The 21,211-nt window shown below is 39.3% G+C and overlaps 1 protein-coding gene across 6 annotated transcripts in view; it reads right to left on the reverse strand.

Annotated features, from left to right (window-relative positions):
• STXBP3 (syntaxin binding protein 3) overlaps positions 1–21,211 on the reverse strand; it is a 46,199-nt gene that overhangs the window by 14,956 nt on the left and 10,032 nt on the right. For 4 of the 6 annotated variants that reach the window (XM_073356829.1, XM_073356828.1, XM_073356831.1 and 1 more), the window contains exons 2-9: positions 19,276–19,325; positions 17,476–17,557; positions 12,271–12,347; positions 11,582–11,660; positions 7,112–7,212; positions 4,856–5,010; positions 2,340–2,430; positions 845–969 (exon numbers count right to left, since the gene is read on the reverse strand). In XM_073356829.1, the coding sequence (XP_073212930.1) occupies positions 845–969; positions 2,340–2,430; positions 4,856–5,010; positions 7,112–7,212; positions 11,582–11,660; positions 12,271–12,347; positions 17,476–17,557; positions 19,276–19,325 (760 nt within the window). The remainder of the gene's footprint in view (positions 1–844; positions 970–2,339; positions 2,431–4,855; positions 5,011–7,111; positions 7,213–11,581; positions 11,661–12,270; positions 12,348–17,475; positions 17,558–19,275; positions 19,326–21,211) is intronic. The other 2 variants (XM_073356830.1, XM_073356833.1) reach the window with 2 other exon arrangements.

Genomic DNA, 21,211 nt, shown 5'->3' on the forward strand with positions numbered 1-21,211 from the left:
TAGAAATAACAGAAAAATACAAACTTAATTTAAAAAAAATCAAATAGTGGCTCTACCGACTGGATAAAAAAATCTAACCAATAAGTTTCAGACTCATAAGAATATAAATATATGTTGCAAGCTTAGCATTATTTCTGAAACTCTTGTAAATTTCCATTTGATATCTGAGAATCTGCTAAAGAACTATGTATCTGAAATGCATCCCACAAAGGTTGCCTGATAGCATGGCAGAAGTATGATGACTTGTTTGTGACAAACAAATTTGGAAGCAGATTCAAGATTTATGAGACTTATATGCTATAATGTGGAGACAGTCTTTTTATGGAAGAGACTCGAACTAAATTAGATCCAAGTTCCAGAGCTCATACCTGGATCTCAACTTCAATAAATATAAAAAAATTCAGCTCTGCTAGTCACCAATTAAACTTTTAGATTAGGGTAGTAAATATAGCTACATCAGATAGGATGTCTTAATTTTTCTGATCACAGGATAAGCCAAAAATTGTTGCTGCTATGGACATTTTCCCCTCCTGCCATAGTTATCCATACGTCTGTGACACACTCCCATTGCCACATTAGTCTTACTACTGGGGCTGTATCTTTGAAGGTCCACTCAGAAGCTTCAGTTAGCAAGACAATGTAACCAAATATCTCTGGCAAAGAGAGGACGGAAGAAAAAAGTTTTTAAATAAACTGAAGCCATCTTTACATAGCATAAAGTAGTAAAACAACAAATAATTCCCTTTGTAGTTCACCTTTAATAACTACAAATAAAACAGATATCAAAGACAGGTCCTAAACTCAAGTCAGAATGAAGTACTTAGATACAAAAAGTTATACTTGCTTGTATGTATCATTTTCAATTGGTAGCAGATCATACGCCATTGCTTGGAAGGTAAGTTCATGGAGTACAGTAGACACAGGGTCAAAGCCACGATCGATTATTAACAGCTGGGAGTGGGTTTTACCCTAAAAACGTAAGGGAAGAAAAACTTAAGACATACTGTACAAAGCTACAACACTCCAAATCTATTTGAAGCAACCAAATCACATTCTAAGCCTTCTTGGAAAATCCTAGAGAGTGCCAGACTGGTTTATTCTCTGATCAAGAGCAAGGTTGTTTTTTTTTGTAATTCAAAACCCCATTACAGTTAAGTTGTCTTTAGCTATACCAAACTGGCCCAGCTACTTCTCAGCCATGAAGTAGAGGCAGCTTTCTGTTTAAAGACCATATGAGTTCATATTGGATGTTTTTATGTAGTGTGTTTTCAGGCACAATACAATCCTTTAATTTTTCACTTCAAAAGCAAAAGTCCCTGTTGAACTGGATGCAACAGAAAACAAGCATGTCTTAGGCTTGACACACAAACAGATATTATCTGAATCCTAGACCAAGCAAGAGAACTTACAGTTTTAAATGTGATCATCAGCTGATCTTGATGTGGATTCAAAACTAAGTTCTTTAGGAGTCACTAGAAGACCAGCATCACAAAACCTCAGGGCTTTGATCAAGTCAGAAAGACACAGGACCAAACTGACTGAGCATTCAGGGTGGCACCAGAGGTCCCAGAATGTATGACTGATTCCCAACCCTTTTATCAGAGGCTCTTCCTTCCCCCCAATAGATCAGTAGTTTCTTCCCCTCCCCCTCCATTTTCTCTTATATTCTTGTTTGTGCTCCCAGTCTCTTGGTGGTTGTGCCCACCTCATTGCCCCAAACACTAGAGTATCTACTGGTGGGCAAAAGGGACTCAATTGCATTTGTTCTTGTGGCTGAGCTGAATGCAATGGAATCAGAAATGCTTGGGTCAGTGGGCTACTGCCTAAGGATGCAGCCACCTGTACACATGACCTACCCCATATAACAAACTATTAGGTGCTACTGTGGGAGAAATGAAGGATGGTAGGCATATTTCTAAGAGCCCTGTTCTCCCACATCAATGGGAGTTCCATGAATCCCGAAGTGGGAAAACTGTGCCCCTGAAATAATCCTCTGCTTTACCCAGTGCCCTAAAAGGTGGGATGAGTCAAAATCATGCATTTTCTCCCTGATCTGCACCACCCATTTACTAGTCTGGCAACCCTCCTCCAGGTGGGATGTCTCCATGTCTTGTTATATGAACATAGAGCATCAATTCTGTTTTCTCACTGCACAAGTTATCTTCCACTCTTCCAACCTGTTTTTAAATTACACAAAAAGCAATTGAGGTGACAGTTTTCTATACAGTATTTAGTAACCAAATCTTTTTTTAAAAACAGCATTCTGTCTTCTAACATCCTTTAACAATTTCCTTTGTTTACAAAAATAAAGCAAACATGGGATGTAGTTTTCACTCTACCTTTATCTGGCTTCTCTCATCAATTTTATAGTAGTTTTCAAGCTTCTTTTCAACTAGCTCTGCAAGTTTGCTGGCATTATCCAATGGCTTGCTGGAGGAAAAAAATAAAAAAAGTCAAATATTGTTTATTAAATTTCTGTTATAAGACATTTTAGTGTCAGTGTTCTATAATGCAACTACTTATCTTCAAACATCTGTAGTTTCAGAACTCCTACTTAATTTTAAAACATTTCAAAACACATTTTTGCCAAAATGCATATTTACAGTACTTTCCCTCAACTATGACATAAAACAGCTTAAGAGCTTAATCCTAAACACACTTAAGCAACGTGAATAATTTCATTCCTATTCTCCTATCAAGACCACATATCTGTATGATCAAGCCGTAAATGATCTTGTACTCAAAACAAAAGTACACACAGGTGTTTTTTTAAAGAAAAAAGCAAGACCAAAATGGACAGCTAAAAAAAAAAAAAAAAATGGACAGCAAGTCTCACCTGCATACCCAATAGTCAAAAAGAAGAGCGAAAGAACAAAAATGGATGGTTATTCAGTTCTGGTTGCAGAAATACTGAGTGAAAAATTTCAGTGTTTCTCCCCATAATTCTAGTTGCAAAGCTAACCACAAACAATTTGTTCCACAATACAATATTCAGATTTATAGTAATTTTTAGCTTAGATGCTATAAAATAGATAAACAGCTTTTAGTTTTATGGTTCAACTGTCAAAATCCTTTAGGCATTTAACTGTAAAAGAACGCTGCTTGTTGAAAATGTGTGTAAAAAGTTATGTGCTCATCACACACACAAAAAACCAGGAAACTTTTTCTACTTTTAATTTACTATTTAAAACACAAACTCGTTTAGTACTTTGTTCCCACTATATTATAGGAAATGATAGCTTTTTAGACTGTATGCTGAAGTGGCAGAGAAATTTAAGGATCTGCATTTCTATTATGCCTTTGACCAGAAAATATCAAAGATGCTTGAGAAGTTTTTATGCATTTAGGCCCTGATTCAGAAGAGCATCCTTACTCAAAACACTTAAACATATGCTTAAAGTACTTTACTGAATAGGGATGCACTTAAAACATGTTCTTAAATACTTTCTTGAATTGATCCAAGTCCTAAACACTCCTGTGGAGTGTAATGTTACCAATTTTACAGCCAAGGAGACAGACAGAAAAGTTAAAAGAATAGTCTTAGGTTATATAGACCAAGTCTATGGCAGATCCAGGAATAAAAGTCAGACCTCCTGGCTCTCCTTTCTCCAGAAAGAGTAAGTAGATACTAAAGAGAAGGTAGGTGAGGTAATATCTTTTATTGGACCAACTTCTGCTTTCAAGCTTACACAGAGCTCTTCTTTAGATCTAAGCAGCTAACCAGCAGGCAGGCAGTTTTTGCTTAACTATTTTACCAGAGAATGAAATACTATCTAAATAAATGGCATCATTCCAACCAGTCTGTGCTTGTACTGTAATTATCTCTGAGCAGACCAACCAACATTAGAACAAAACCAAAATGGATTTAAAATTACCGGTGAGACGGACATCCATAAAAAGCTAAAAAATTCAATGCTAGAGCTCAGAATATCTACTCACTACACCAAACTGGGCACAATGAAAAGAATGAAAACTAAAGGGACAACTTTATTTATTTTTTTAAGATTGAGTTTCTGTATAGTACCCTTTTAAAAAAAGTGTTATCTTTAAACTTTCACATTTTAATTTTTAAAAGATTTTTTCTGCTCCTGTTTATTTTTTTAATCATCTTTTCAGCTAAGGAGAATGGGCAGCTTGAAACACAAATGTGCTCAGGCATGCCTCTCTATTTCCCACCCCAACAGCAATTGTGTAAATCCTTCCCCTTGACCCACAAAGGACTCCAGGAGAATGGAAGTTGGGAGCTTTCTTGGACCCCCAAGGATCAACTGTTCGGTGCTCTCTGGAGAGGTTCAGAAAGGGAAGGGGACTCTCAACTCCACTCCGATTGCTCCTTAGCCGCCGCGCGGCCCCCCCCCCCACACACCTCAGACCTTAGTTGTTTCCCCTCTCCTCTGGCTCCTGTTGCGTCCCAAATCCATGCAGGGACCCCAAAAAAAGGAGACATTCTCCTAGGCTCAAATTCAATAACAGAAGTTCTGTTGCTGGGTTACTAGTAAAACACATGCAGAACCTGGGGAACAGGATGCATGCAAGTGCCCCCCCACCAAAAAAAGCAGTACTGAAAATGTCACACTAGCAAATGAGACAGTAAGTGCAAGTGACCAGCAACAAAAGCACTGAGACTGACTATTTACTAAAAGTTGACAAATGCTCAAGGGAAGCAAAAACAACCTGCACTACACTTACTCTATGTGGACTCATACCAACCTATTTAATTATCGTTAAGGATCAAATATTATGTTTTTATTAAAAGCATATCAGAAGATGGAACATTGTTGTTTCAAAACAGCACCACAAGTAGGAAGTCAACGATGAAAATCCTACATATATTTAACACTATTTTCTGCCCTACCTTTTATATCTTACTCCTGGGTTTTCATCTAAAGTTGCACATAATGTAACAATTTGTTCAGCCATTGCTTCCATGATGGCATCTTTACCCTTTGCCTTTTCCACAGTTGGACAGTAACAGCAGAAGAATGCATCTGGGACATCGAGAGTAAATACCTAAGTAAAGCATAGCCATGAAAGAGCTTAGCATTGTACATTTCTTTAGAAATAACATCTGGTGTAAGAACAGTCAGAGGGATTAGGACCTCATTTTGTAACAAAAAAGGCATGCACAAGAAAATACATATCTAAGCTAACATTGCCTAATGATACCATTTTATTTTTACTTCAATCCTATTTCATTTTCTCTGTCCTCTTGAGCTCATCTTTGTTTCTTGTTCTCACACTCCTTTCCTCTATTACTTTCCTCCATTATCTCTTCTCTCTTATAGACTTTACTGTATGTTTCAACCTGCTCACTACTGTACAGATGGAGGAACCTGAGGCAGTCAGAACTAAATACCATCCAATGTCTGGCATGGAGCAATACAGTGCAATGCCAAAGTGATTATAATAAGAGACACAGTTAAACCTGCTTAGGCCCACAATCTGACATACATTTAAGAAATTATAGTCGGGGCAGGGGGCCCCTCCTGTGGGAACTACACACATACAATTGTAGAACTTCAGCAAAAGATTTTACTTGTTTCTGACACTATTAAAAACCACTCTTCTGGCTGCTCCCCAGTTAAGCAAGTTGCTGCCAGAGATTCACACAATCTTTGTATCAACAGGCTCTCTCGCCAAATTCCAAATAAGAATTCCCTCTGCTGATAAAGGCGCAAAATGCTTATTTCCTTCTTGCAAAACATGGCCATTCAAACCTGTCTCAGAATGAAGTCTGACTCTACCCAGTTCTATCACCATGCAAACTGGGCTTAAGTGAATGTCATCAGGAGATTCTTATCTGCCAGCCAAGCAAGCAAATATGCAGTAAAGAGCATTTTTATGATTCACAAAGACCTGAAGGGTTCCCTGATCCCAAGGCATAGGAAAAAAAAAAAAAGCAAAAGGAAGAGAGGTACAGATTCTGCTTACTTTTTACATTAGAAAACCAATGATCAATTTCTCAGTTTCAGATAGAGGTTCTCTGAAGGATCAGGATAGTGAAATCCCACAATAGACTGAAGCTTTCACAGCCCTAAGTTGACTTTGGCTGCAGATGTTTCATCAAAAACTTTTTTTTGGTAAAAGCAGTTTAATAAAAACAACCCTCTGACAAACAGTTGTGATGAAAGCCCTTTGTGTAAGTCAACATGAGGAACAAGATTCTCTTTCCATGACTACAACCCCATGACTCACCCAATAAAAAAAGTAGTGAGGAGAGGGAAAGGAGTCCTTCAGTTACGAAGCTCCCTTACCAGAAAATAATAGGAGGCACTACACTCCTATACTCACATATCAGTTGGGGTACAAGAGTTTGACACCCTAGCAGTGTGCAAAACAGAGAAAGGGAAGGTACACAGAAAAACAAGGAAAAGTAATGTGAGAAGAGTAACTCTCAGACATTTCTACAATTTCCTACAGTGGAGCAAGGATTCTTGGCCTTGTGGGCTTCCCTATATTGGCCAGTATTGATGTAGTATTTAATTTTTTTTTCCCCTTTGATATGAAGTGCATGAGTGACAAATCTACTATTGCAGATAGAGCGAAAACCACCAATGAAAGAGGCTGGAAACTAGCTGGTGATTATCCTCACCAGTGTCTTCATACTACTACTCTTAAATGTAAGATTTAACCATGTCTTTTTTTGCTTTTAGAATCCTAAATTCTCTGAATTGTTTGCTCTTGCTGACTTCCCATATCCCTATGACTAGTTGATTCTGGGGTCTTAACTAATCCTATCCAGTTACAAGTAAGAAGAACAGTATTACAAAATAGTGAGTAGTGCAGTTTGGCATTGCTTAAGATGAGCCAAAACTCATTTGCTGCACTGAATGACAAAAGCTTTCCTTGTCAACTGAACCCAGTCATGCAATGAAGACAGTGAAAATAAACTTCGATAGCAATAGCAATTTGTTTTCATCTTGCAAATATATTGTAAATAAGCCAAAATGGTGGTAGGCTTTGTGTACCGTTTGTCACAATGTCTGAAAAATATGTTTAAAATAAAAAAAGCAGCTACATTTCAAGACTTTATAGTGGATAAATCAACACTTAGAAATATAAAATGCAGTATAATTTCTGGAGTTATGCTAATATAAAGACTGAAGTTTACCTGAGATTCATATGGCAAGAAGGAAACATTTATTTCTTTGCACCTTCTTATAGCCCATGAGCAGGAGGACTTCATTTTATTAAAGAGAATGTCAGGGCAAACTGGGGAAAGAGATTAGAGGTTATGAAGCCATTTTATATTTATTCCTTTCAGTTAATTCATTCACATTCATAAATCTTGTTCTTTAAAAGTCAGATTTGTTTTAGAGAATTACTACATTAGTCTGTGGCGCCAGCATGTGATCAGACAGGAACTCTCCCAGCTAGAAAATTCTGAACTTTCTGAAACCAGAAACATGCCCATGGCTTACAGAATTCCAGCAGCAGGTCCTTTCAAGAGAAAGGCTGAAACAAGAGTCAATCACTATTAATGGATAAAAAGTATTATAGAACTCTCCCAAAGGGAAAGATAAGTAGTGCTAATCCACTAGGTTTGAGAATCTCTCTTCAGAGAAGAGTTACAGGTACTTTACTTTCCAGCGGATTCCAACTTTTGGACACTGAAGCTTGAGAAAGATTTCTAACAAATTTAAGAGAGATACTGGAACGATAATGAGAAGAAAAAGTAATGTACCACATCCCGAATAGTGAAAAAAAACAAACAAACAAGAGGGTTGTGTGTGTATGTTCTTTCTCCTCCCTTTCATACGAGTTGCAAGGTACCTCCTAAATATTACAAAAAAGGAGAAGATAGCCCTCTCCTCCACCCCCAAAATAGGCAATACACACCCCCAAACAAAATATAAAGCAGATACAAGAGTTTGGTTGCACCTATCTTAGAAATATATTCTGCAATACTGAAGTTAAACTTGGATTCTTCTCTAGAAACTGAATTTAAACAATGATTGGTAAATATATGCAGATAAGACCATATGGATACTTAGCAAATTCCTTGAACAGACAAATCTGAGACAGAGCCAAATGGGTTTTCCTTAAATGAAATAAATGAACAAACCTTTAAGTTGCAGCTCTGTAAATCTCTAATAGGGAGATACACAAACAGAAAGCCATGCAGACATGGTTCTCTTGGAACATCAGAACCTATTGTAGAAGTGTTGTATGGACACAAAAACCCAAGTAGATTTTAAGGGCTCTATAGCCTATTTTAACTAGGCCCTGGTCTACACTATGAGTTTAGGTCAAATTTAGCAGCGTTAGATCGATTCAACCCTGAACCCGTCCACACAATGAAGCCATTTTTGTTGACTTAATGGACTCTTAAAATAGATTTCTGTACTCCTCCTCAACCAGGGGATTAGCACTGAAATCGACATCACCAGGTCGAATTTGGGGTAGTGTGGACGCTATTCAATGGTATTGGCCTCTGGGAGCTATCCCAGAGTGCTCCATTGTGACCGCTCTGGACAGCGCTCTCAACTAAGACGTACTGGCCAGGTAGACAGGAAAAGCCCTGCAAACTTTTGAATTTCATTTCCTGTTTGGCCACCGTGGCAAGCTGATCAGCACAGGTGACCATGGAGTCCCAGAATCGCAAAAGAGCTCCAGCATGGACCGAACGGGAGGTACTGAATCTGACTGCTGTATCGGGAGACGAACCCATGCTATCAGAACTCCGTTCCAAAAGACAAAATGCCAAAATATTTGAAAAAAAAAAAAAATCTCCAAGGGCATGAAGGACAGAGGCTATAACAGGGACCCGCAGCAGTGCGGTGTGAAACTTAAGGCGCTCAGGCAAGCCTACCAAAAAACCCAAGAGGCAAATGCCCGCTCGAGGTCAGAGCCCCAGACATGCCACTTCTATGAGGAGCTGTATGCAATTCTAGGGGGTGCTCCTACAGCTACCCCACACCTGTACGTGGACTCCTGCAAGGGAGTCTCACGCAACAGGGATGAGAATTTTGGGGACAAAGAAGATGATGATGATGAGGGGGAGGTTGAAGATACCACACACCAGGCAAATGGAGAAACTGTTCTCCCCGACAGCCAGGAACTGTTTATCACCCTGGAGCCAATACCCTCCCAACCCGGGCTCCTGGACCTTGAAGGCAGAGAAGGCACCTCTGGTGAGGGTACCTTTTTAAATATAATACATGGTTTAAAAGCAAGTGTGTTTAATGATTAATTTGCCCTGAAGACTTGGGATACATTCGCGGCCAGCACAGCTACTGGAAAAGTCTGTTAACGTGTCTGGGGATGGAGCTGAAATCCTCCAGGGACATCTCAGTGAAGCTCTCCTGGAGGTACTCCCAAAGCCTTAGCAAAAGGTTTCTGGGGAGGGCAGCCTTATTGCCTCCACCATGGTAGGAAACTTTACCACGCCAGGCCAGTAGCACATAGTCTGGAATCACTGCAAAAGAAAGCATGGCAGCGTGTGGTCCCAGTGTTTGCTGGCATTCAAGCAACATCCGTTGAGTTATCCTCAGGAGAGTGATATCATTCATGGTCACCTGGCTGAAATAAGGCAATTTCATTGACATTCAGAGGTAGCCATTCCTGCTGGGCTGTTTGCCTGTGGCTGAAAAGAAATCATCCCCACTGTTAGCCACGTGGTGGGGGGAGGGGTGAAGCGATCATCCCAGAAAATTGGGTGTGTGGGGGGAGGGGGGTTAGTTGGGTTTGTGCTGCACATTAACCCGAAAACATTAGCCCCTACTTTTAAATGGCCAACGTGTCTTTCAGTTTTACTCTCCCTTTTTTTCCCTCCCGCAGCTGCAAATGTTTCAACACTGCAACTAGCATCTCCATCCCAGAGGCTAGCACAGATAAGGTGGCGAAAAAAACTACACTTGCGATGAAATGTTCTCTGAGCTCATGCAGTCCTCCCGCACTGAAAGAGCCCAGCAGAATGCGTAGAGGCAGACAATGTCAGAGTCCAGGAAAGCATAAAATGAATGTGAGGACAGGAGGGACGTGTGAGAGGATAAATGGTTGGAGCAATAGGAGAGGTGGCGGCAGCGTGATGAGAGGAGGCAGGATACAACGCTGAGGCTACTGGAAGATCAAACTGATATGCTCCGGCGTACAGTTGAGGTGCAGGAAAGGCACAGACCGCCACTGCAGCCCCTGTGTAATCAGCTGCCCTCCTCCCCAAGTTCCATAGCCTCCTCACCCAGACGCCCAAGAACGTGGGGGGGAGTAGAAGAGAAGAGCGTGGTGGCTCCGGGCACCCAACCACTCCACCCCAGAGGACTGCCCAAGCAACTGAAGGCTGGCATTCAATAAGTTTTGAAGTGTAGTGTGGCCTTGTCCTTCCCTCCTCCCACACCCCGTGCTACCTTGGCAGTTATCCCCCTTTTGTGTGATGAATAAATAAAGAACGCATGAATTTGAAACAATGACTTTATTGCCTCTGCAAGCGATGATCAAAAAGGGGAGGGGAGGGTGGTTGACTTACAGGGAAGTAGAGTGAACCAAGGGGGCGGGTTTTCATCAAGGAGAAACAAACAGAACTGGGGAAGCGTGCAGCTGCACAGTCCAAGAGTAGACCAGGGACCAAACTGATGCAGCCAAAATTCAGTGTCTGCTTCCCATGGGGGAAGTAAGTTGAACTGGAATATAAGGGCATAAGAATGGTCATAGTGGGTCTGCCAGATGCTTCAGAGGGAACAAACAGAACAGGGCAATTAGCGAGTGATCCACCCCTGTCATCTAGTCCCAGCTTCTGGCAGTCAGAGGGTTAGGGACACCCAGAGTACAGGTGTCCTTTTCCTAGCACAGCTTACTTCCCTCTCCACACTCTTTCAGCTGTGCTGACTGATAATGGAGGGGGCGCAGCCTTAGTTCCCACACCCACACAGACTGAGGGAGTACCTATGGAATGACAGCTGTTCTTTCCTTTGCATGCAACTTATGATGCAAGAAGACTATGCAGAGGAATTAAGAGGGCACCTTATACTTCCTTACTCCCCTACAGTCATGTGGAGCCCAGCTCAAAACTGAGTTCATAGTGAATAAGTGAAATATAATCAAACTTCAAACCATTGTCCTTGCAGCAGAAACTGTCATCCCAAGAAAGTCATTTTTTGGTGTTATTTCTGCACAGGATTATATGTTTCTGTACCCCATAATTTTGCTCAAAAGCTTCTTCCTTTACATTCTATAGCATACAAATAGAGTTAGCATGTTATAAAAATAAAACCAAAACATGTAACATTGGAAACTAAAGGTCATACCTATTCTGGGAAATAAGAAGCCACGGTGCCACACTGGACAGAAACTCTAATCCACATCCTGTGGCTTTCCATTTCTGTCTACAATGCCTTACAGAATAATTAACAGGCAAAGACAGAATTATGGGTTGTTGCTGTTTTTTAAACACTTCAGCTTAAATTCTCAACTCTGGTAAACAAGCCGAGTCTCAAAACTCCCCTCATAGCTTAGTGCAGTAGTTAATATCTCCAATATGCACCAACTAGAAAATCAAAATATATTAGTAACAAGATAAGACTGACAACCACTTAAACTCAATCATTAGTTTATCATTAGCAAACTCAAAAAAAAAATTACTTACAGTCAGTGAAGTAGACATATGCTGCTTTGTACTTGCTGGATGATTTACTTACAAAGTCATTTATAAGCCCATCTACAGACTTAAGATAAAAATGCTAAATTGTAATTTACTATAAAGAAAATAACTGTTATTAGTGTCTATTTTGCCTGCCCTTAGAACAAACTTTTCTTGGACTATATTTTTGAAAAGTTCATGTTTTTATTGATCAGTATGAAACCAGAAATACTGTAATCAGTCACATGGGAATGTAAACACTGAACTATAATATTCATATATCCAGTCCAAGGATGACAAAACAATGCAAGAAGATCAGTAATATTCTCATCTAGAGAAGTTGTACAAAAGATTGCTTTAATGAAGCAAAGAAAGAGAAGGAAAATCTTATGATTTTGAAACAAAATCATAATCTTATGATTATGAAACAAAAAGAAAGAGAAGGAAAGGGGAGAAGGAAAATCTTATGTTATATTGTTATAGATTGAAAATGATTTAATAATTGGAGATTCAGTCTCTTCCGAACATTTCTATAGTACCAGTAGAGCCAACTCTTTTCTATAGCCTTTATTTTGAGTGGCAGCTTTGTAATAGCTCAGTTTAAATTGTTACGATGGTTTAGTGCTTCATGCTTTGTGTACTACCAAAAAAAGGATTTAAAAAAAACTAAAAAGTTTTTCCTTAAAAATACTAACCTTCTCGGTTGGAGTGATGAAATAAATTGCCTTCATGTGTGGGACAGGTTCACGGTTTTTATAAACATTCTCCACAGCTAAAATATATAAAGTTACTCATTTCAAAATGCAATACTCAATATATCTTAAGAAATTAAGTTTGGAAAACTACATTGAACACCAAGGTTTTTAAAACAAAAAAGAAAACTAAAGCATTCTGGATTGTATCCTCTAATAATGCTCCATTTGACCAATGATTGTATTTTACATTAATATTTCCATAAGCTAAAATAGGTGTAAAACTAATTCTATGGAGAGAGCTGAATTACACTTTTAATTGATTAAGTAAAGTCTGTGGGTGAGCCTACAAAATCAGGGGCCAGATGCTACCTTATCTATAAAGAATCCCCCTTTTTTTACATTGGAGGTTAACACAAAGAGTAGAACAGAGTTACATACTAACTAAACCTCTAGGCCCAATCTTGTAAGTTGTTCTACACAGATAGACCCTCTGCCCTTACGTAGAGGGTCAGTAAAGTCAATGTAGCTCCATATATGGGGCCTACATGAGAACAGCAGCTTACAGGATCACCACCTTAATAAAATTATGCTTATATTCAACATCGGAAGGGGGGAAAAAAAACAACCAATGCAGAGTACTTTTACAACTCTAGCCTTTTCTGTCCTTTGGCCATTTCTTATGCAATTAACCTACTAGACATGTAACTGCATGCACAAGTTGGTCATTTTTTAAAAACCAACAATTTCATGTAACCCATGTCCTTCCATTGGCTTCTCTGTTTAGCTTATTCATTACACTACAGATATTACATATAGAGGATTTCCTGAGATAGGGTTGCAGTGCATTGGTGGGAAAACTTGCCTTGCTTCTGATCATGCCACAACTTTTGTAAATAAACAGAACTTCAGTTTCCAGGACTGTCAGTCTGGCACTTTAAGCAGCACTTCACTTACTTAGTGGTTAAGAAAAGTTATACCCATTTGTTCTGAAAATGTTTCAGATGGAAACAGCAAAGCAATTTACTATGAGTAAAATACACTTGAAAAGTGAATTACAGTTGAGATTTGAGCTTATTGCTCTTTTTGAAGTGGCATGTGTGATACTGGACATATGGAAATACAGTATCAGAGTAAATAAGTCTTAAAGCAGGATAAATTTAAAATCAATGTTTAAATTTACATATTAAGGGTCTAATCATACAATCTCTTCCTTACTTTAAGTAGTCCTATTGACTACTCAAGTGAGCAAGAATTGTGAAGTGACGATCTTAAATACTGTCTCACCATAAAACACTGATTAAAAAAAATCTGTTAGAGAAAACTGCTTTCATAAAGTTTAATATATTCACCAATTTCAATGTTAATTTTCACCAAGATGATTTAGGCATCAGGCATCACAGAAATGCTAACTTTAAACACACTTCACATAATTTTTATAGCAAAAAGTACTTCTTACTTTTTGAACTTTAAGACTGCTGAGCCAAAGAAAATGTAGGCGTTCCCTTTAATAAATAGTTGTTATAGGCTATAAAATTTTTGATTGCAGTGTTTCATCTTCAAGAATATAGGTAAATCTAGTCTCAAATATATCATATAGGAATTACATTATCAAATTAAATCTCATCTGATATTCTGCTTCTGACAGAGGCCAATACCAAATGCTTCAGAGGAAGGTGCAAGAAACTCCATAATGGACAGATATTGAACTCCCCATCAGGGTCCTTTTCCTTAAAGAGCTGCAGAAAGTGACTGCCTGAAGAATGTGGAGTTATAGCCTTCATTTTTTACTCTAGCTAATGTAACCAAGAATATTTTCATTATCCATTTTTAATCCTTTTAATTCTGGAAAGCTCTTGGACTGACATATTGTGACAATGAGTTCCTGTGATAAATGAGGGGGGAAGAGGGGTAGCTCCATTTTATGGATGCCCAGCCAGCCAGCCGCTATAAAATCCCTCTTAGTAGCTGTTCTCTAATTGCTCTACCTATAAAGGGTTAAAAAGTCTCACTGCTATGCATAGGTAAAAGGAAGTGGGTGGACATCTGGCCAAAAGAGCCAATGGGAAGGCTAGAATTTTTTAAAAATTGAACAAAGACTCCCTTTTGTCTGTCTGTGTAGTTCTCGGGGAGAGGCAGACAGGGAGCAGTTATGCTGTGAAAAGCTCGAGGCAGGTATGAAAAAAACATCAGTATCATACTAGAAACTACTTATCTAAAACCCCAGATAGATCAGGAAATGTCTAGGAAGACGTGATTAGGTTTATCCCTTTTATTTCTTTATGGCTTGTGAATTCCTCTGTACTAACCCCAGGTGCTTTTGTTTTGCTTGTAACGTTTAAGCTGGACCTCCATAGAGCTATTCTTGAGGCTTAATTCTTGTAGGTTTTTGTTTTTTTTAAATCTAGCAAAAGCTTAAGTTCCCAGATGTATTTTCTTCCTTTTTAACAGAATTGGATGTGTGCGTCTTAAGAGGCTTGTGCACATTGTTTAATTAGCTGCTGGCAACAGCTGAGTTCCTTTTTTTTCCCCTTCCTTCTTTTCTTTCTTTCTCAGCTCTTCCCCAGAGAGGGGGGCGGGGGTGAAAGGGCTTGAGGGTACCCCAGAGGAAGGAATTCCCAAGTGCACCTTCTTGGGTTCCCAAAGGGGTTTTGCAGTGGGGTGGTGGCAGCACCTACCAATCCAAGGTCAGAGAAAAGCTGTAACCTTGGGAGTTTAATACAAGCCTAGAGTGGCAAGTATTAATTTTTGAAGTCCTTGCGCGCCCCCACCTTCTGCACACAAAGTGCCAGAGTGGAGAATCAGCCTTAACAGTTCCATAGGTTAATTCTGCATTGTATAGAAGGATTCCCTTTTAAACATTACCTTTTAGTTTCATTGAACGTCCCTTCGTTCTCTATATCATTCATTATTTTATTCACAGCTATCATGTCTCCTCTTCTCTCCACTATAAACTTAAACAGTTCTTAGTCTTTCTATCCTTCCCTGGAGACTGCACCTTGATACAGAGGGAAGGCTTGTGTGTTCGTGACCCTGACAGCTACGCTTGCAGGAGTTTTTACTGATAGGGCCACGCAAACTGTACAGGTCAAAGTGTAGGGATCAGAGTAAAAGCAGCGTACTGGTCCTCCAGTGTTGGGCTGAGCAATGGAACAACAACCCATCTTTGTACAAAAGTTATAGAAACACAACCAAATATTTGGAGTACAGTAGAACCTCAGAGTTACAAAAATCTTGAAAATTAAAGTTGTTCAATAACTCTGAAAATGTTCGTAACTCCGAACAAAACATTATGGGTGTTCTTTCAAAAATTTACAACTGACCATTGATTTTATACAGCTTTAAAACTTTACTACCCAGAAGAAAAATGCACTTTTTAGCCTTCCTTTAAATGAAGCAAGCACAAAAAGTTCTCTTCTTTTTTTTTTTAGTAGTTTACATTTAACCCAGTAATATCCTTCCTGGGCATTTTTTTGGGTTTCTGCTGCTGCCTGATTGCATACTTCTGGTTCCAAATGAGGTGTGTAGTTGACCGGTCAGTTCATAACTCTGGTGTTCATAACTCTGAGGTTCTACTCTAGTGGCACGATGGACAGGGCTTGCAGAGCCTTGTCCACACCTTAAACAATGTCTGGCGGCATGGGAAGGATTCAGATTCAGTCTTTTCCATAGGAAAGTCTTTCCATGCCTTCAGCAATTTTGGTTTCCCTTCTCTGGGCCTCTTCTATTTCGTCTTTCTCAAGACTGGATACAGGATTCAAGATGAGGGCATTCCATTGATTTATATGTGGGGTTAGAAAATGCTGAGAATACTATATCCTGTTCTTCATACATTCTAATGCTTTGTTTCTTTTTGATCACCACTACACTAAACACATTTTCACTGAGCTAACTACATCTGAAAAGACAGACAGATATTCTCAAGAAGTTCGTCTTGTGTCTGACCACATACTGGATTTGATGCTTCCCTGAAAGTACAGGGGAGCGTCTAATCACTTATATAGCATGAAAAACACTGAAGAAGACTTTGTCCAAAAGTGAAGTCTCCAAGTGAAGAAAAGTTAATAGCCGACTGTAAAGTTCTTTCAAGCAAGTCTTTCTAAACTGGACCTTCAAATTGGATCAAACATATCAGATTTTAAGGACAGCAGACAGGCAAAGGGCACATCTCTGAACTGACAGCATAAAGTTTCAATAGTAAACAGCCAGTCAGCTATGGCAGACCAGTTTCTGCATTTGCAAATATTATATGTGCCTACATGCCACTTTGCAACACCAGTGCTGCAAGGTTCTTTCAAGAAAGCAGCATTAAATGATATTTTTCAGGCTTGCAATTAAACCATGGAATAGTAAACAAGTAAATAAAGAAACAGTCATGACCTTTTTCTCATTTATAATAGTAATACCATCTACAGTGCATATATTTATTAGTAAGGCTGTGAGTCTGTCCGGAGGTCAGAGATTCCGTGACCGTTGTGACTTCTGCAGCCGCTGGTGCTGGCTCAGGGGCTGCCCAAGCCAGGCAGCCCCTGGGCCAGCAGAAGCAGTTTGGGTGAGTGGGAGGCTAGGGAAGGGGGCTCCCCAGCTCCCACAGCCCTGCAGCTCCTAAGCAGCAAAGGGCGAGCGCTGCGCCACACGCTGCTCACACCCACAGGCCCAACCCCCACAGCTCCCATTGGCTGTGGTTCCCGACCAATGGGAGCTGCGGCAGGCAGCGCTTGTGGCGGAAGCGGGGCGCAAAGCACCCTGACCCCTCCACCACCTAGGAGCTGCCCCCTGACCCCTCTGCCACCTAGGATGCAGAGCTGGGAAGGGAGCCCCTGCCAGCCCCGCCAACCCTCTCCCCCACCACCCAGGAACAGCAGGGTTCTGGGCCCTGCGCCAGCAACAGTGGGGGTCCCAGACCATGCTGCTTGCCCCCCCTACCCCCCATGCTGCCCAGTCCCTTCCTGCAAGCCACCTCCCCCAGCACCTGCAGTGCCCCTGCCCCCCATGCCGTGGAACACCCACAGTCCCCTACCCATGTTTTAGTCATGGGTATTTTTAGTAAAAGTCATGGACATGTGACCAGCAGTGAATTTCTGTTAACGGTCCATGACTTTTACTAAAAATACCTGTGACTAAAACGTAGCCTTATTTATTAACCTAACATTTTCATCTGCCCCAGATTTTAAAAAAAAGCACCTTTAACAACTATTTTACACTTACCAGTAATGCCTTCTGCCAGTAAATCAGTCATTTTGCCACATGACGACAGTAGTTTAGTGGTAAAGTCGTCTAAAATAATTATCTAAGTATAAAAACGAATGAAGCAGCATTTAGACAAATAATTCAGAATCAGCTACAGTTACTGTAAGACAAGGTATATTTCATGTTTCTGATTCTCTTTCATTGATAAGCAGCTGTGGAAGCTTAAAACTGAAATTTATTTTCTTACCAATTTATTTTCCCCAATCGCTCACTTTATTACTGCAAGGTTGCGATTTTTATTTTAAGGAGTTAAAAGTAACATGGATTTTGCAAAGCAACATATATAAATATAAAAAGGGTACAGTAGGCCATTAAACTCCCAATTAGTGCCTAAAATACTCTAACCATTTCTCATCATAGGTCTTCCATGACAGTTGAGATCAGCCTGGCTGGTCTTACTCAACATTCCAAACTTTCATCTTGCTTGGGTTGAGAACTTTGTGGCTCAGAGAGCTATCTGCAGAATTTGCTATGTCAGAAAATCTGTTTGAGTCCTGCAGTGGCTGTTTCATTACATTTGGTTTAGTGTAAAACTTTCCTCTTCAGATCAGTTTATCCTGAATTATTTTAAGCTTCCTCTCCCTATCTGCCTGGGCAAATTTTATTCTACAGATCTTTTTTCATGGCAAGAACAGCTGCATAGCCACAAGGGGAGCATTTTTACTGTCTGTATAATAACCCTGATTTTTTTTGTGATTTAAAAAAAATCCCCCAAATTCTAAATAAAAAGTATTAGCTTATGGGACATTGTAGATAGAGGCTGTTTTCAAATAGACATGACCCAACCCCAAAGGATTTACTGTTTTACCAGTTTTTAAAAGGAAGAATTTGCATTTGGGTCTAACTTCCATATTAAATATAAAAAAACCTGAAAAGGTTTTTGTTTTTTTTAAATTAGATTGTGTTAATAGGCTAAATAAAAATAATTTCTAATTCCCAGTCAATCTCCAATGTCAATCCTATCAGTTCTACACTTGTCATAGGGAATAAAAGACACTAGACTTTTTGCCAAAAATATCCCAACAAAGCTACCACCAGTACAGTCCCACTGATGATAGAAATATTAATGTACACAAGGATCTAGACTGCTGCCAGCATTTAAAGCACCATATTATCTAACCCTGCTCAAAACAGATACACACAACAGACTTAAAGAGTATGTCTACACTGCAATTAAAAAACAGTGTCTGGCTTGTGCCAATTGACTTAGACTCATAGGGCTTGGGCTAAGGAGTTGTTGAATTGTGGTGTAGATGTTCGGGCTCAGGCTGGATACCAGGCTCTAGGACCCTGAAAGGTGGGAAGGTCTCAGAACTCGAGCTGCAGTCCAAGCCCAAACTTCTGCACCACAATTAAGCAGCCCCTTACCCTGAGCCCAAGTGAGCTGACACAGGCCAGCTGGGGGTTTTTAACTGCAACATAAGCATATTATACAAAGCCAACACACCATTCCCACCAGTGGAAATCAATCAATGGAAAGTTACAGAGACATGAGTGAGGAGGCTGTTGTGTCTTTCAGGAAAATAGAGTAAGACAAGACCTGAATTTCTAAAGTTTAAAAACCAACAGAATCACCTTTCAGGTCTTTTTTTACATCACTAGGAAACCAGAAGACATATCCATTTGTCCATCTACTACGGGTCATTTAATGAAAGTGTTGCGAAGAAATTTCAAGCAAGCTAAGAAATAGTGTATTTAATGAAACAGAATATGCTTTAAGTAATTCTAAAGTGTAACAAAAAGCAAAATGAAATATACCTTCCATTCTTCTTCCTTCTTACAATCATCAAATACTGATAATTTTAGCTCTGTAAAAAAACCAAACACAAAAAACAACACTTGTCGATTAAAAGACATACAAGAACAAACACCATAACTACTTATTCAGTTACAGTTACATTTATGGAGATGTCAAAAAGCACAAGATGTAATATTCTGCTAGGTGAGTCTCCAGAAGTATCATTTTTGAAACTAGTACTTTGCTCTATTTTACAAAAATTAGTGCAAAACTTGAAGCTGTAGTTTTCACTTAAACTAATTAGTTTCAAAATTTACAGATCCATATAATCTGTCCAAATGGATTACCATGATCCTGCAAACAGAGCCTAGCTGCAAGGGATATACGGAACAAATATGTCTTGATTGATTAGTAACTACTGATTCCTTCTGGCCCTTAAAAATTGGAAAAGCTATCTACCACTGTTTATCCCAAAATAAGATCCACCTAGGAAGACAATAAGAAAATGGTTCACATCATGTGAGAGACACTTTGTCTAAGGACCCACAGTCAAAGTCCGTAATTCCAATTAAAATTATTAAATGAGAATATTGTTACATCTAGGCAAGAATCTCTCATAATTTGTATATGGATAAAACCTCTTTCTCCTTCCCAACCTACCTAAAAAGAACTCCAAGTTACCATGTAAGGGTGATATGCTGTCTTATGCAAAGAGACCCATTGCACATTATCAGTGGATCAAGAAACGGTTGGGGAAGATGCATGTCAAGCAAATTAGAAATGTTGCTGTAAGACTGAAGGTCAAATTGAACAAAATAACTGTTACACCAAGAAATCCAAGCAAAATGTTCACCCCAACCTATATATTGCTTTCTTTGTAACTCAAATATACTGTAAATAATCTTTCACCCCATATCAGAACCTGCCCATTTGTTTGCCTTGTGAGTCAGATCTACATCCTTCTATATGTGAAAAATGTCTCTTGTTCTATAGCAAGTCCAATACAATGTAAACTGCTATATGGAGTATGTCCTCCAAATTTAAAAGATTGAGGATTTTGTTGGTTTTCATTGTAAACAACTGTTGCACTCCAGAAGTAATAGGAATTGTCTGACACAAGGAAAAAAATATAAAAAAAATATAAACCAGTGTATAACTTAGGATATTAAGAGAAATTGCTTAAAGGAGAGGATCCTAGTTGATAGCAGGAGCGAATAATGAAACACAATCCTTGAAACAAATCGAACTTAAAAAACCTCCGATAAGGAAAGGATTAAAGAAATTAGTTATATACCATCACCATCTATTAGATACTGATGAAAGCAACAAAAACTGAAAGAGCTAAAATCTAAGCACTCACTTGGCATATGTCCAATGGGAATAAGAGGGTGGCCCCTTCCTACAAGTCCTGAAACTAGGTATATAAACTGAAGTCACCACATGCTCATGAGAATTGACTGAGCCCAACAAGCTGAAGAATCCTGAGCGTGACAGACACCTGGACCAACTGTGTGGAAAGGACTCTCCCCAATCCCAAAGTTAAGAGGATAAGAAGTATTCAAAGATTATTACATAATAGAAGGGGAAATACAAATAACTAGGTTATCTTGCTGAGTCTCCACTCTCTAGTGAGACCTCAAGTAACCATATTTTAGATTTTAACTCCCTTATTAATCCAAGCAAATTGGCCTGAAAAAACTGTTTTAAGCAACTGCTTTTAATATTCTAAATTTCTCCTTTTGAGACCGATCCATTCAAACTGTACTAACTACACTCTTCAAAGTGCCTTAAAAACAAGTGCCACCCTGGAAGTGTGATAATTGCGTTAGGCACTAAAGTATTGAGAATGGATTATCATAGAATATCAGGGTTGGAGGAGACCTCATGAGGTCATCTAGTCCAATCCCCTGCTTAAAGGAGGACCAATCCCCAATTTCTGCCCGAGATCCCTAAATG

The sequence above is a fragment of the Lepidochelys kempii genome, chromosome 8 (assembly GCF_965140265.1).
Source record: "Lepidochelys kempii isolate rLepKem1 chromosome 8, rLepKem1.hap2, whole genome shotgun sequence".
Taxonomy (NCBI): Eukaryota; Metazoa; Chordata; order Testudines; family Cheloniidae; genus Lepidochelys; species Lepidochelys kempii.